Source organism: Dermochelys coriacea, chromosome 2 (assembly GCF_009764565.3).
Source record: "Dermochelys coriacea isolate rDerCor1 chromosome 2, rDerCor1.pri.v4, whole genome shotgun sequence".
Taxonomy (NCBI): domain Eukaryota; kingdom Metazoa; phylum Chordata; order Testudines; family Dermochelyidae; genus Dermochelys; species Dermochelys coriacea.
In genome coordinates this window covers 71054951-71072010 of record NC_050069.1, presented here as the reverse complement: position 1 = coordinate 71072010, position 17060 = coordinate 71054951, and the positions used below count along the sequence as shown (strand labels likewise).

The following is a 17060-nucleotide window of genomic DNA, read 5'->3' as shown; positions in this document are numbered from 1 at the left end:
CAGAAGTATTAATCCCTACCAGTTAATCCCCATTTTGTAATTTCACATTTGATTTTTTCCTTTCTAAGTGCAGTACTTTGCAATTATATTTACTGAATTTCATCTTGTTAAATTCAGATCAATACTCCAATTTGTCAAGGTCCTTCTGACTTCTAATCCTGTCCTCCAAAAATATTTGCAACCCCACCGCGCCCCAGCATTATGTCACCTGCAAATTTTATAAGCGCACACTCTACTCTATTATCCAAGTCTAGATCATAATATTGGTTCCCTTTGGCTTAAAAATAAATTACCTATACTGAGTCAAGAACTTGTCAGAAGCCACACAGAGAAACAAGACCACTCAACTGTCAAGGAAAAAGGGAATATAATTTGTTACAAGTTTCTTAACAGACCTTAATCCTACCACTTTAGGAAAGAGTAGAAATTTTAGTAAGCCACAGCAGTGCACTTAAGCTGGAGATGGAAGCCTCAGTTTGATATCCATCAAAACAAAGAATAATCATGTTGTGATCAAACATTTGGAGATTAAAAATAAAGCAGGAGTTTACAAGCTTCAAAAAATTATTAAAAAGGAGAAAAACAGAATTAAAACACATTTGAAATTCCATTGCACTTTTCATAAAGTGTCACATTTGGGTATTTAATTTGATTTAACACACAAATCCGAAGCCAAGGTATTTTAACACACTTTATTTCTTAACATCAACATGATGGCTCAATACTAGAGCCAATTAGAAAACTGGTTTCCCTCCCACCCCAGAAAATGTTGGCCAAAAAAAAAAAAATTCATTTTCAAAGTTTTCAATGGAAAATTTTGATTTTTAATCAACAACTATTCAACAGTTGCCTCATTCCCCGAGCAGCATCCATTCTGTATATTAAGTGTAGCTGGGGTCCAATGTGATCATGTACTTAAAGACTCAAAGTATCATAAGGCATCAACACAAAGGGGCCAAGCTAAGATTGCCTGCGAAATCTTAATTCTGGCATTTCTCAACTTTTGAGTGCTTGACTTTGCAACCTAAATATACACTTTTTGAATACAGTATTACATACATACATAAAGAGATCATAATTAGCTCAAGAGACATCCAAACATCAAAGACGAAGACAAATATGAAATAGGTTATTGACCTACTTGCAGCATATCATCAATCATAGTTAGGATGTACTGAACTGTCTGCTCCTTCGAGATATGAGTCATCAAGTTTATGAATGTTTTAGCACACTAGAAAATAAAATGCATTAAAATTAATATTAGCAATTGTTTTATAATATGCAGTAGAAACTCAATAATTCACATTTTGGCTTTATGTAAATTTTAAGCATCCTAATGTCTTATTCATCTACAATATAATATGAATGCACTTGACATTACAATGAAATATTTTTTCCATGCTGTTCATTACCTTTTACAAATTGTTCTATGGCATTCAATGGAAACAGTGAAGTAACTAGCGGGAGTTAGCAAGGTTCCTCAAGATGATTTGTCAAAAGATTAATGAGTCAGAATTAGAATCTCTCCTTCAATGTTTCTTTTAAGAAAGAAAATTTACAAGACATGGGCAAATTTAGTGACAGATGCTGAAGGGATTGCAAGTTTCTCTCTATCAGTGGTGCAGAACCAGCACTTGGAAAGCTCATCTGGCCTGCCCATATGTTTCTGACTGGAAGATGGATACAAGTTGGACCTTAAGAGTTATTCAAACTGCTTTCCTCCCCCCAGCACAATTTAATCATGATTTGTTTTCAGCAGCAGATTTCACAAACTGCTAGAGTTAGAGATTCATGCTTTATTTTACTTGGAGAAAATGAGAGCAAGTATCTGGAGAATATGGGGAAAGGGGTTGAGGTGAAGCTAGAAAGAGCCACAAAACCTTACCACTACTATTTACATTCTATGTAACATTTAGGCTACTTTATTTCAGACTATGCCATGTCATCAATTTAATGTACCGCTTTGGACAGTTACACTGTCACTATACAAACAATGCATTATATGTAGCTATTTAAATATTGTATGCATTAGTTACATCTCAAAATGCAAATTCCATTTATTTGAGTTTAAGAAGTTGTACCAAAATGCACTCAACCATATAAAAAAAAATACCTAAAAAGTGTTATCCAAGAGCACAACAAACATGTGTGAAGCTTCCCAGCTTCTTTTGATCTCATCCCAGCTGAACACATTTAAAAATTAAGAGGTCTGTTAAAATAATGGCCAATTTCCACCTCACAAAAATTCATTTGTAATAGAACTGTCTGAAGCCCTGCTAAAACTTGCTAAATAGCATAACTGCAAAACACATACTTCCAACATTTAAGTAGAATTAGTATGGGAAGAGCAACCGCGCCCCCCCCCCAAAAATTAAAAAAGGAAGCTGGGTTACCTGACTGCCTTCAGCTTGCAGCAATTCTTGTTTTTCTTCTGGGCTCCTCTTCTGCTCAAATCTTTGAATAAATTCACAGTCTTCACCTGAAATCATCTGTCCTCTGAAAAGCAAAATATGAAGCCATAGGAACTTTTTGTATCTTAGTTATTTCAGGCCTTATTTCTTTCAAGATGCTATTTGACATGAGAGGCACTCTTCCTTTATTAAAGCTATAATAAATTTAGCCCCATCATGAATGCATGAGGCACTTCTATTCTGCTGAGAGCCTCATACGCAAAGAAATGAAAACTCCCAGAATAGGGAATAATTTAAAGATGCAATTCTGTGTCTCTTGACTACTTAACAGCATCACCTCAGTCATCCTTAAATTGCCTCCAGACCTTGGAAGCACATAAGGAATCATTTGAGAGAGGCAGTGCTGGCTATATATACATACCTCAAGTACATGCTGAAAACAAGATCTGCAACACAACTATAATCCAGTTGAAAAAACATGTGCAAATACAAAAAACTTGTTAGTCTTACGAAATAAGTTTTAATGCCAAAAATGAAATGTGGGGAAGTAGGAAATTTTTTGGAAGTAAAGTTCTGGTTTCTAGGTTATATTTTACTTTTTCAAAATTGTTAACACACACACACACACACACACACACACACACACACACACACACACACACACATGGTTTTAATCAGTTGATTCACAGTATTTAGAAGATGCTAAATATACCAATCTGACTCAACTTCTAACTAGGTTTGTGGGGTTGAGAAGGAATTTCCCGCCCCCAAATCAGATTGGCAGTTTTTCGCCTTCCTCTACAGCCTGTAGATGCAGGTCGCTTGCCAGGATTAGCTCACTTGATTTTACTAATGATTTCCCTGCCATTCAGGGACCTTGGGCACTGGGGCACCTTGTTTCCTCATAATCTCTGCTGATGGCACATAATAGCATCCTGTGAGCTGTAATACTTTGCCTCATATCAGTCATTAACATGTGGGTGTTGGGTCACTACAGAAGGTGAGAAAAGATAATGTTGTGGGTCTCTTCTAGCCTTAAACTATGGCCAAAATGACAGGTAAAGAATGGAATGGGGGGGGGGAGGACTTGAGCTAGTGTGTTCCACAGCTACTTCCTTTATCCATCCAAATCTGTAGCTGAAAGTCTGTTGTAGCTAAAAACATTAGCAACTGTAAAAAACATTAAGATAATTAAAGAACCAACATTTGTGATATTTCCATTTAGCAAACTGAGCTACAGGACTGGCAGCATCTTCTACTTATTACAATGCCAAAATTATTCCAACACCTGATAATGAGCAGGACAAGGCAGCAGAAACAACACATTGTCCAGGTATAGTAAGGAAAATAATGTAATCAAAGGAAGATGAAAATCCACAGCATTAATACTTGCCAAATATCACAGGTTAACACACAAAGAGACCAAGTTACAGAGGCTGAAGCTCTTCAGAGAAATGGAGAATTGTGCATAAAGCCATCCAATGCCAAAATTACACAGGCTGGAAGGATGACATATTACGTCTCCATATTTCAGTTTTTCCAGCATTTTTAACTCTTCTTACATTTCCACTGAGTCAAAGGTCTTTTCCACCTACCAAAGCCACGCAGAACAAGTTCTTCTAACCAGCCTTTTCCACAATCTGAGTCACTGCCTGCAGGTGGTCCATGATTAAAAATTTAGTAAAAACTGCCAGTTCTCAAGGCAGATAAAAGTTCAGTAATCCCTGTAGCTTGTTCACCAGGATTTCTGAAGTACAGAAAATGGAAGGAGATCTGTAATACAACATATTTATGCTTTTCCCTCTTCTGAATTAAATACCACTGTTACTTGGCCCATCCCAAAGTATCTGTCACAGGGTGACTGGCATCTTTAAGGGGAGATGGGGCCACAGCTGTGCCATAATTGGATAGCTGCTTCCTGGTGTGAGAGGATGGAGGCCATGTGACAGCTTAATGGACACCTGGGCCTTATAAAATGATAGAGTGATCTCACTCTGCAGTAGAACCACAGGGAATGGAGCAGGCTGCAGTGGAAGGCCCTGGCACAAGGGTCTGTAGGACACTGGGTATTTCAGACTAATCAGCCCAGAGGCCCAGTGCTTTATACCAGAGCCGGGAAGGAGTCAAGAGGCAAAGCTCAGAAGTGGCTGAGAACACTACAGGAGGGGAACTAGCCTGGGGGATGAGTACTCTATCCCAGAGCCAGAAAGACTCACACAAATAGTGAGAAAGGGGCTGGGAACAGGGACAGAGGGTGGGCTGAAGAGAATTCACCTAAAGGCAAAAGAACCTTTTTGTCTGTTGGGACTACAGTTGGACTTTTGCTACCCTAGAAGAGGTTAAATTGTGTCTGTGACTTGGCCAGAGAGCTAGGCCACATCATGACAGACTGGCATGTGGAGAGCTGAGGAGACCCACCTCAGGACAGGAAACTCAGGAAGAGTATGCCAGCAGCTCTACACTTGACCAACATGGGATGCTACAGGGCAACCAGGCCTGCACAGCCAGCCAGCAAAACCACCTCTCCCTTTTCACACTTATGTGAAGTTGCTACACTATATGCTGTATGTGGGGCACTACCAAATGCATGGTCCATTTTGGTCAATTTCATGGTCATAGGATTTTAAAAATCAAATTTCATGATTTCAGCTATTAAAATCTGAAATTTCATCATGTTGTAACTGAAGGGGTCCTGACCCAAAAGCGGGTAGTGGGGGAGTCGCAAGATTAATGTAGGAGTGTTGTGGTACTGCCACCCATACTTCTGCGCTGCTGCTGGCAGCGGCGCTGCTTTCAGAGCTGGAGAGTGGCAGCTGTTGGCCAGGAACCCAGCTCTGAAGGCAGCACCACCGCCAGCAGCAGCACAGAAGGAAGGACGGCATGGTATGGTATTGCCACCCTTACTTCTGTGCTGCTGCCTTCAGAGCTGGGCCCTCAGCTAGCAGCCACCACTTTCCAGCCACCCAGCTCTGAAGGCAGCGCATACACCACAACCCCCACTACAATAACCTTGCAACCCTCTTTTGGGTCAAGACCCCCAGTTGAGAAACGCTGGTGTCCCCTGTGAAATCTGTATAGTACAAGGTAAAAGTACACAAAAGACCAGATTTCACAGTAGAGTCCACATTTCACAGTTCATGATGCGTTTTTCACGGCTGTGAATTTGGTAGGGCCCTAGCTATATGATAGTACTTAACTGTCAAAACATTAGATTATACAAAAAATAAATTGAAATTGTTTTTTGAGGACCATATCAAATCATATTTTTGACAATCCAGCCAGCCTTCTCTAATTTTAGAAAGATTTAAGAACTCGTAAGTTGAAAGTCTTAAGGTTTATATTCAAAACTAGGTTGCTAGAGGTCTGCGATGAAATACAGCTTCTGTATTCTTAAAAAAGGACACTGATCAACCAGTCATGGCCTAAAAAATAATGTTCTAAAAATATGTAGCTGCATTCCAAAGGGTCCAATGCAGCTTAGAGATTTTTGTCCTTCCCTCCCTCCCTCTTTAACTAAGAAAGTTATTTGGATCCAGAAGACCCAAACAGTGTTTGTATTTAGTGGTAAGCAATGTAAACCTGTGTATATGCATGCCAAGATAGACTATGGGGGAAGTGAGGGAGACTAAATTACCACTTCTACCCCACAGTAGGAGGAACATCACAATGATGTTCTCCTGATGATCTCTTCTCTCTTCTAATCTGCAGGTGGGGAGTATTCCCCTGCACACAAGTGTACTGCTGACACCAAGAATGGAAAAAACACCAAGATTTCATTTTTATTTCAAGTGATAATTTTGGATTTTTAATATAACGAGATTTTCCAGAAACAGGAATACAGAATTAAGCCCTTTTTGTATTTTGTATTCTATTTTTGTATGCTTTGACATTTGAAGATCTTGTTGGTCAACATTTTGTTCTCACTTCCTCATAACAAGCCATTTCTCAGCATGCGTAGGGGCCAACTCACCGCTACCAAAAGATTTATAAAGCCAAGGCTCATTGGTCCCTTAAGACAGTGGCTTCTGGCAAGATGGAGGTAATTTTTATAACACAGCCCATGGAGTCTGTGAAGCCCCAGGGATTAACAAACCTGTACAGTTTTAGTCAGCCAAGAGATTGGTATGAGAGAACAATAGTCAATCAGCATTGGTCAAACTACAAAATTCCATACAACGTAAAAAGGAATCAGGAAATATCCACCTAATTGTTTTTAGAACACTTCACACTAACATACACTTGTCCTCTTCAAAGAACATTACAAACAATAACCAGTCTCCCCATTTCATTTGAAAAAACACTCCTTTCCCCCCCCCCCCACAGAATTATTCAATTGTACTGTTACTAAGACAGAGTCAATAAAGCATTGTCCTGCAACCAAGAATGCAGTGCAATGAGCTAGCGTGCATTTTGTTCAAGAAGTGCCACATCTCACATATGCCAGGTCACCGTGTATCTTTGCTAGTGCTAGACAGCAAGTCAAATTCTTCAGACTCAAAAAAAGGAAATAGTTTCACCAAATAGATTCAGATAATTCATAGATTCTCAATTCTAACGCCAAAAGACCATTGTGATTATCTGTTACATGTAAAGCTTTACGTTGGTAAATCATTTAGTTGTTATATAGATTTCCCTTGTGATGTTGCAGACTAATGTTATGTTCCCTTTAAGTACAAGCCACTCACTCTGCTGCCCATTAATCTTACTACAACTCTGCCACTTATCCCATGGAACAAATATTGTATTTATTTTTTAAAGTTCAAAACAAAGTCAATACTTCATTCACACCCTGAATACAAGACAGGCATTAGTAACTGCTATTATAGAACTGAAGAAGGCAGATGATGTTGGTTATTGTTGCTTAAGATTTATATAGAACAAGTGCTTGTAAGAGATCATTTATAAAAAGCTCTTGGTCAGTGTAGTTGATACAGACACTTGTGATTAATTTGGTTTTTCCATTATGCATTCCTCATGACAACTGTAGTTCCTGTTTTATTCACAGGACTCAGCAAACTAAAACCTGGCTTCTGTTTTAAACACATCTGCCAGGTTTCACAGCTAAAATTAGACATTTCTATTAATTATTATTGATACCACCCCATACTCACTTTATCAGCATGTCAAGATGCAAAGTTTTTACCCAAGTGCCCTTGACATGTGATGCTTTATGACAGTATTAGAAGACACTCATATGATCTGATTGCTTGACTGGTTTAATAATCATATTCAAATGTATATAGAGGGAATGGCTTCTGTGCAATTGTACCAGCACAAACTGCACCAAGCAGAAAAAAATCTCTCTAAAAATGTTTTAAAGGCAAGAAATTATAAAAACATCGTGACATACTATTTGATTTTAGTCAATTTCAAAAAATTAAAGTTGATAGTATCTCTTTACAAATAAAATCCACAAGCACCAAGAACGTAAATACCCCTTTTTAACACACTGGGTGATGCTCAGAAGGCAAAGTGTGAGCTATTATGCATCACACAACTCACTCAAACATCAAGTGTTCTTATAGGTTTTGCATCCTACAGTACAGTAGTTTTCTAAATGCAAGAACACTGATTCTGAGAAGGGTATCTACTGTTTCAGTAGAACAGCAGTTCTCAGACTGTGGGTTGGGATCTCAAATTGGGTCATGACCCCATTTTAACAGAGTCCCCAGGGCTGGCTTAGACTTGCAGGGGCCCGGGCTGAAGCCCGAGCCCCACTGCCTGGAGCTGAAGCTGAAGCCCAAGGGCTTTGGCCCTGGGCAGTGGGGCTCAGGTTACAGACCCCCTGCCTGGTGCTGAAGCCCTGGGCTACAGCTTCTCCCCACTGCCCGAAGCAGGCTCGGGCTTTGGCCCACCCACCCAGGGCAATGAGGCTCAGGCAGGCTCAAGCTTCGATCCCCACTTCTGGGGTCATATAGTATTTTTGTTGTCAGAAGGGGTCATGGTGCAATGAAGTTTGAGAACCCCTGCAGCAGAGGACTGTTTTACCATTTTTGAAAGTCTCCTTCAGAAAAGGGAAACCTGGCTTCCCTCAACTGAAATATTCTGATTTTACAATGCAGCAGCAGCAGGAAGACAATACTTTCTACAGTCTACACACAAAATTAAGTGTAAACTACTACACAAAGGCTGTTAGGTTTTTTGTTTGGTTAAGACTACTGACCCTAGTTAGAATTACACCCAAAACTAGGTAAACAGAAGTTTCGGTATTAAAATAATCAATTCTCAAATCAAATTAATTTGCAAAACTGACAATATATTCAATGACAAATGCAGAAAACTTTTTCAGTTATGATACAACCCAAATATTAAGTTCTTGCAGACATGCTACACACTCTGAAATCAAACACTGTCAGTAAACACTGCTACATGTTTTGTGTAATATGACTTTTTGTTTACATGCATAACATTCAGAGGCAGAACAAACAATACACTAGTTAGACTTAGACTAAACTGACCCTGTACTAGAGAACTCGGGACCTAGATACTGGCATATACCAGAATTTGAGCAACTCTGAGCAAGCAACTCTACTCCAGCACTGCAGAGCAGAATGGGCAGAGGAAGACGCCTCTCCTGTTTGCTTTAAAACCAGTGTTTTAATGTAATTTTAAAACAGGTCATAAAATATACTTAACAGCATATACACCACTTAAAAAAATCACAAATAAAATAAAATGGCACCTCAAGAAAACTGAACATAAAGTCTTATCCCAATTTAGGGCAAAAACCAGAAGATCTGATTTGAGACAGGCTTCCATTTTTGAGGGCACATTAAACGTGCTCACAGTTTTATCTATGGATTGTCAGCACAGCATCTCAGATAATCTTAACTCTCATAATGGAGCATGAAAGAGGTGCTCTCTAAAATAATCAGGACCAATCCACATAGGTCAATCACCACTTTGAACTGTATCAAGAAATAAATCAAATGCAAATGTTATTTGTATTTGCAGGTAGACGCCCCAGTCATGAACCATGACCCCACTGTGCTAGGCACCAGTACAATCCCCAACACGTGTTGTCGACCAAGCACTAGGGCACTGTGCTTCATTCTAGAAACATCACTAAGTAAATGGGCAGTTGCATTCTGTGCTAACTAACATTCCTAAATGGTCTGAAAGTATAGTTCCATCTTGACTGAACATGTTGCAGTAATCTAATACAGAAGCAGCAGCAGCATGAACTAACTATGACAAGGGCCATACACATCAGGAAAGCTCACAAATTTTCATTCCTCCAGGAGCTGCGAAGGATAACAAAGTTCAGCATCTTGAGAGCAAAAGATAGGCATACTCTTTCAATAAATGGACCATACCACCTGTCTCCCATCCTTCTAGCACGATTGAAACTTAGAGATGGAAAGGACCTCGAGGTCATAATTCCATCCCCCCCAATGCTGACACAGTACCAACTATAGCTAGACCTTCCCTGGCAGGTATTTGTCTAACCTTTTCTTAAAAACCTCCAATGACAGGGATTCTACCACCTCCCTTGGAAACCTATTCCAGGGCTTAATAGCCTTATAGTTAGAAAGGTTTTCCTAACATTTAGCCTAAATCTCTCTTGTACAGATTAAGTTGATTACTTCTTGTCCTAGAGTCAGTGGACATGGAGAATAATTCATCACGGTCCTTACTATACCAGCCCTTTTGAAGACTATTATTAGGTCCACCTTCAGTCTTCTTTTCTCAAGACTAAGCATGCCATCAGGAACAGTATCCCCGATACTGTCACGGCTAACCTGGTGGCTGAACTTTGTGACTTTGTCCTCACCCATAACTATTTCACATTTGGGGACAATGTATACCTTCAAATCAGTGGCACTGTGATGGGTACTCGCATGGCACCACAGTATGCCAACATTTTTATGGCTGACTTAGAACAACGCTTCCTCAGCTCTCGTCCCCTAATGCCCCTACTCTACTTGCGCTACATTGATGACATCTTCATCATCTGGACCCATGGAAAAGAAGCTCTTGAGGAATTCCACCATGATTTCAACAATTTCCATCCCACCATCAACCTCAGCCTGGACCAGTCCACACAAGAGATCCACTTCCTGGACACTACGGTGCTAATAAGCGATGGTCACATAAACACCACCCTATATCGGAAACCTACTGACCGCTATTCCTACCTACATGCCTCTAGCTTTCATCCAGATCATACCACTCGATCCATTGTCTACAGCCAAGCGCTACAATATAACCGCATTTGCTCTAACCCCTCAGACAGAGACAAACACCTACAAGATCTCTATCATGCATTCCTACAACTACAATACCCACCTGCTGAAGTGAAGAAACAGATGGACAGAGCCAGAAGAGTACCCAGAAGTCACCTACTACAGGACAGGCCCAACAAAGAAAATAACAGAACGCCACTAGCCATCACCTTCAGCCCCCAACTAAAACCTCTCCAACGCATCATCAAGGATCTACAACCTATCCTGAAGGACGACCCATCACTCTCACAGATCTTGGGAGACAGGCCAGTCCTTGCTTACAGACAGCCCCCCAATCTGAAGCAAATACTCACCAGCAACCACACACCACACAACAGAATCACTAACCCAGGAACCTATCCTTGCAACAAAGCCCGTTGCCAACTCTGTCCACATATCTATTCAGGGGACACCATCATAGGGCCTAATCACATCAGCCACACTATCAGAGGCTCGTTCACCTGCGCATCTACCAATGTGATATATGCCATCATGTGCCAGCAATGCCCCTCTGCCATGTACATTGGCCAAACTGGACAGTCTCTACGTAAAAGAATGAATGGACACAAATCAGACGTCAAGAATTATAACATTCAAAAACCAGTTGGAGAACACTTCAATCTCTCTGGTCACTCGATCACAGACCTAAGAGTGGCTATCCTTCAACAAAAAAGCTTCAAAAACAGACTCCAACGAGAGACTGCTGAATTGGAATTAATTTGCAAACTGGATACAATTAACTTAGGCTTGAATAGAGACTGGGAATGGATGAGTCATTACACAAAGTAAAACTATTTCTCCCCCCCACCCCACCCCCCACTGTTCCTCTGATATTCTTGTTAACTGCTGGAATTAGCCTACCTTGCTTGTCACCATGAAAGGTTTTCCTCCTTTCCCCCCCCCTGCTGCTGGTGATGGCTTATCTGAAGTGATCACTCTCCTTACAGTGTGTATGATAAACCCATTGTTTCATGTTCTCTGTGTGTGTGTATATAAATCTCTCCTCTGTTTTTTCCACCAAATGCATCTGATGAAGTGAGCTGTAGCTCACGAAAGCTTATGCTCTAATAAATTTGTTAGTCTCTAAGGTGCCACAAGTACTCCTTTTCTTTTTGCGAATACAGACTAACACGGCTGCTACTCTGAAACCTGTCTTTATTTAGGGTTTTTCAACCAATTATGCACCAACCTTATAGTAATTTCATCTAGACCACATTCCCCTAGTTTACTTATAAGACTATGATGTGGAAGACTGTCAAAGCTTTACTAAAAATAAAGATAAATCACATACGCTGCTTCCCCGCATCCACTGGGGCAGTAACCCTGTCAAAGAAGGAAATTAGGTTGATTTGGCATAGATTTGGCTATTGCTTATCACCATCTTATCCTCTAGTTGTTTTCAAATTGATTGTTTAATAATTTGTTCCAGTATCTTCCCAGGTATCAAAGTTTGTCTGACTGGTCTATAATTCCCTGGGTCCTCTGTTCCTCTTTTTAAAGATAGATACTATGTTTGCTCTTCTTCAGTCCTCTGGGACCTCACTCATCCTCCATGAATTCGCAAAGATAATTGCTAACGGTTCCAACATCACGTCAACTAAATCCCTAAGTACTCAAGGTGAATTTTTCCAGACCCTGACAACTTAAATACATCTAAATATCCTTTAACCTGTTCTGGCTTGTGTTCCTTCCTTCTTGTTAATATTAAATTGTGTTAAGCATCTGGTCACAATTTTAATTTTTTTTTTTTTTTAGTGAAGGATTCTAGCATAGTTAAGCCTGCTTGGACACTTCTTATGAAATAAGAGTGCATTAGTTCAGTTTAGCTTAAACCCATTTCAAAGCAACGCAAGTTAAACCTAACAAGCCATTCTTATTCCATAGTAAAAAGTGTCCACACAAGCAGTTATACTGGTATAGCTATACCAGTTTAAATTCACTACTTTCCCAGGTAGACAAACCGTCAGGCATAGAGAGATGAAGTGTCCACACCCACACTTCAATTAGACATTAAGGCCTGGTCTATGGGCCGGGAGCTGTGGGGGCTCCCACAGTCTCCGTGACTTCAGCCCATAGCAGCCGGGACCTGCGGGGGTTCCCTGCCAGAGGCAGTAGGGGTACCCCGCAGTCTCTGCTTCCGTGGGCGGCGGGGGACCCTGCAGATCCTGACCACGGCAGGCTGAAGTCACGGAGGTCACCTGGAAGTCACAGATTCCGTGACTTCCATGCCCTCCGTGACTAAATTGTAGCCGTAACTGTAACCTAAAACTGATTCTGGAAAGGACTCTTTACAACTCTAAAGATCTCTACTATGAAACTGACCTAAGAACTCTATTCACGTCTGTACGTATAATGACCTTTTAATCAATACTCTCTCTCTCCTTTTTTTAATAAATTTTAGCTTAGTTAATAAGAATTGGCTGTAAGCATGTATTTGGGTAAGATCTAAGATATTCATTAACCTGGAGGGTAACGTGTCTGATCCTTTGGGATTGGTAGAACTTTTTAAATGATGAACAAGATTTTCAGTAATCCTCATCATATTTGATTTGGCTGTCTGGGTGGGAGGTCAAGGCTGGATTGCTTTAAGGGAACTGTATTTCTGGCTTTTAGGTAACCAGTATGGTATTGTAGAAGCTCTCTTGTTGCTGGCATAGTGAATTTAAGTTTTAGAATAACTAGCAGTTTTGGGGATTGTCTGCCCCTTTCTTTGCAGTTTGCCCTAATTAAGCAATCTCAACATGCCCCCCGCCCCAGGGTCCCACTCAGTTTAAATTCACATTGGCAAAAAGCTTCAATGTCAATGCTGTTATACAGTAACTCCTCGCTAAACGTTGTAGTTATGTTCCTGAAAAATGCTACTTTATGAGAAACAATGCTAAGCAAATCCAATTTCCCCATAAGAAATAATGTAAATGGGGGGGGGGTTAGGTTCCAGGGAAATTTTTTTCACCAGACAAAAGACATACGTTTTAAACAAACAATTTAATACTGTACACAGCAATGATGATCGTGAAGCATAGTTGAGGTGGTGTAGTCACAGGATGGAAGAGGGTAGGTTATTTCCCAGGGAATGCCTTCTACTAAATGATGATATAACACTTGGCTGAGCCCTCAAGGGTGAATACATTGTTCTTAATGTCGCTTCACACTCTACAAGGTAGCACCAATGGGGGGGAGGAGATAAAATATACGCATGGCAGTGGCTGCAAATACACCGTGTGCATGTGAGTGAGTGACAGACAGAGAGAGACACACACACCCTGTGTGCATGTGAGTGAGATGCGCATTGCCCCTTTAAGTACGCAGACCCCACTCCAAGTACATTGCCTTTTTAAGTAGATCAGCAAGTTGAGTCAGCAGCAGCTGCCAGCAAGCTTCCTCCATCCTGAGCTCTGTTGTGTCCCCCTCCACTGCAGAGATGGGGTACAGGAGTGGGGAGTACGTAAACCCTGACATCAGCACCCCTCTTCCCTCCCTCTCCCTGCAAAGCAAGCAGGAGGCTCCCAGGAGCAGCTCCAAGGCAGAGGGCAGGAGCAGCACACAGCGCAGGGAGGGACACCTGAACTGCCTGACAACTGATAGCCTGCTGGGCAGCTGCCACACAGGAAACTTAGGTGAGATGATGGGGGGGCTGCCGGCCCACCCTGATTCCAAGCCCCCACCAGCTAACTCCAACGGGCTGCTCTTCCTGCAAGTAGTGGACAAAGCAAGAGGCTGCCAAACAACATTGTAAGGGACCATTGCACAACTTTAAACGAAAATGTTCTCTAATACATCAGGGATGTAAAAAAGAAACAAGGTTAACCGGGACGTTAAGTGAGGAGTTACTGTACAAGAAAAACTCTGCTATTGCTAGTATACCTATTTTGTTCAGGGGTGCTCAGGGTTGGAATAAGCCACGCCAACAAAAATCGCAGTTTTGTCAGTATAAGCTGCATACACAATCGAAGTGATTTGCAAGTAACTACACCTATACTGGCAAAGTACTCCTCATGTAACCCTGGCCTCAGTCCTGTGCTTTTTCTATTAGGCCATGCTTTCTGTGAGGAAACACTATTCTAATAGTAGGTAGAAAGTAATCAATTTTAGTAAACTTGTCTTAAAAACAATGTTTCTGAGGACCATTATATTGAATTCAAAAAATGAAGTTCCTTTTCTTGAAGTAAGTCCATAGGAAATTATCCCAGCTATTTCCATTCACTGTAGGTTTTTTCCACTTTCATAATATCATGATAGAATGACACTTCTCATGTTACACATCATAATGGATATTCACAAGAATCCACAAGCTAGTAGAAAATGGAGCTGTCAATGATTCATGGTCAGTTTACATACTTACTGGAGATATGACTGCCAGTTTACTTTGTTTGCCCGAACTTCAGCAGCTTTGGCAGCAATTATGTTTGTTGGGACAGCAGCATCCACAGCACCTCTGATATCCATTTTAATCTTGACTTAAAATCTGTTCAGAAATACATTATGAGTCAGATCTGAGACAAGTACAATAAATTAGGAACACAAACAAACTATGTGGCCAAGATTTCCAGCAGTTTTTAAATGATTTTAGGTGCCCAGTTTGGGACACCTTAAAGGAGCTAGTTTTAACAGTGTGGGTACCAAGAATTTTCTGAAAATAAGGCCTCTTTATGGCATCTCAAGTCTGGCATTCCCCCCGCAAAAAAACAAGGAAACCACAGGTTGCTTTTGAAAACTTTGGCCTGTACTTTTAAAAATAATTTTCCTCTTCCATTAATTTTAAGTCACAATGAAAAAACATTGTGCTCATGCAATAATGTGAAGATATTTCATGGGATAAGGTATATATTAAAACTAATTTAAATATTAATTGATTATCTGCTGTTTATGTTGTATAGAAATTTTCTTCAAAACTCATTCACGGTGGAAGATAATTATGTGAGAGGCTAAAGCATTTGTTGCTACCTCTTTTAAGTAGTTCCCTAGCTAAATAAGAATATAAACTCTTCATGGGTGTAAGTTATGGTTGTCGATAAAGGGATGACATCCAAAGATGCATACACCTCAATTCTGACAGTCGCATCAAAGACAGCACGTGAAAGACATACAAAAGCATGAACAGTGGGAAAACAAACATATATACAAGCCACTTTCAACTAAACTGTATTTGACAAAAGTCTTCAACACTTCCTTTAAAAAGCTGAAAATTTCTTCACACCAAGCCTCAGCGTTTTTTCCTTTGAGATCTGCAGGGCTTGGAAAATATCCACTTGCCTGTGGCAAAAAGGACGTTTCTGAACAATTTAAGATTTCCTTTTCTATATTTAAAAAAAAATAAAGTTTCTGGTCTTATGGTTAGGATGACCTTCCCAATGTGAACCTAGTGTTCACTGATGCAGTGAGTGTAAGACATCTCCAGTGCTAGCTGCTCAATTTTCCCCAATCTGTAGCAGTGTGAAAACTACTGCTAATGAAAAGTGTACATAAGCAGACGTTAAACTGACAAGAATCAAAGATTCAGGTCAATCTTATTTTGCTGTTGGTTAGTCAAGGTCAATACTTGAGTTATTCATTGGGGGATGAGGATCTCAGAGTGTAGCAGAAACGCTTCCCACTGCCTCCATAGCAGCCAGAAAATCGAGGGAATATTAGAGCAGTAGAGATTTCCATCAGCCTTCACAGTTTAGAGATTGTGGTGGGGATGTATACAGAGAGAGAGTATCTAAGGAAGAAAATTTTAAAAAGCCACAATGCAAGAAGATAAAAGGAACAGAAGTGCATGGAGAAAGGAGGATGGAGAGGAAACAGACATTAATGGTAACACAAGTAAAACAGAAACATCGTTGTCTGTTTTAGGGCAAAAACGAAAATGGAGTGAAGCAAGAAAACAAAAGAAGACAAAACAGTATGCTCATTAAAAAAAACTAACAGAATTTAAATGCAGTACAAAACTGTTGTAATTCTTTATATTTCAGGAAGAGTGGCCTTAGAGGCAAGGCAACACAGGTATTTTTCACTTGTGTGACTACACAAAGTCATTGGGTTAGTAAATGTTCAGTGAGCTTTTCACAGTGGGTAACACCAACAGGTCAGAAAGGTCAGTCAGGAACAGTAAACAATTAACCATAGGGTACGCAATATTAAGACAAGCATAGGCATGGAAAAAATCATAGCAAAATAAACTAAGCAGCATTTGTAAGAAGAAATACAAGCCAAGCTCCTGTATTTACTCCACAACAGAAAATGGGAAGAGTTTGTGAAGTGACACAAAGTTTCTCACTGTTTCATTTAGACACAATGAAAGCGATGCACGAAAAATTCTCTTAAGAGAAAAAAAAAAAAAGGAAAATAAAAACGGGTCAGACTGAACTTCTCCCATCCTTCTGTTATGTATTCCTTTATGTTCTGCTCCCCATATCAGAGTCTGGCTGCATCAATAATGAAG

At 40.3% G+C, this 17060-nt stretch overlaps 1 protein-coding gene across 9 annotated transcripts in view; it reads right to left on the bottom strand.

Moving 5' to 3' along the window:
- The window catches only part of ATP6V1H (ATPase H+ transporting V1 subunit H), a 97174-nt gene that overhangs the window by 59146 nt on the left and 20968 nt on the right, over window positions 1–17060 (bottom strand). For all 9 annotated transcript variants that reach the window (XM_043507864.1, XM_043507863.1, XM_038392962.2 and 6 more), the window contains exons 2-4: window positions 14979–15101; window positions 2394–2496; window positions 1142–1231 (exon numbers count right to left, since the gene is read on the bottom strand). In XM_043507864.1, the coding sequence (XP_043363799.1) occupies window positions 1142–1231; window positions 2394–2496; window positions 14979–15082 (297 nt within the window). In that variant the 5' untranslated portion in view covers window positions 15083–15101. The remainder of the gene's footprint in view (window positions 1–1141; window positions 1232–2393; window positions 2497–14978; window positions 15102–17060) is intronic.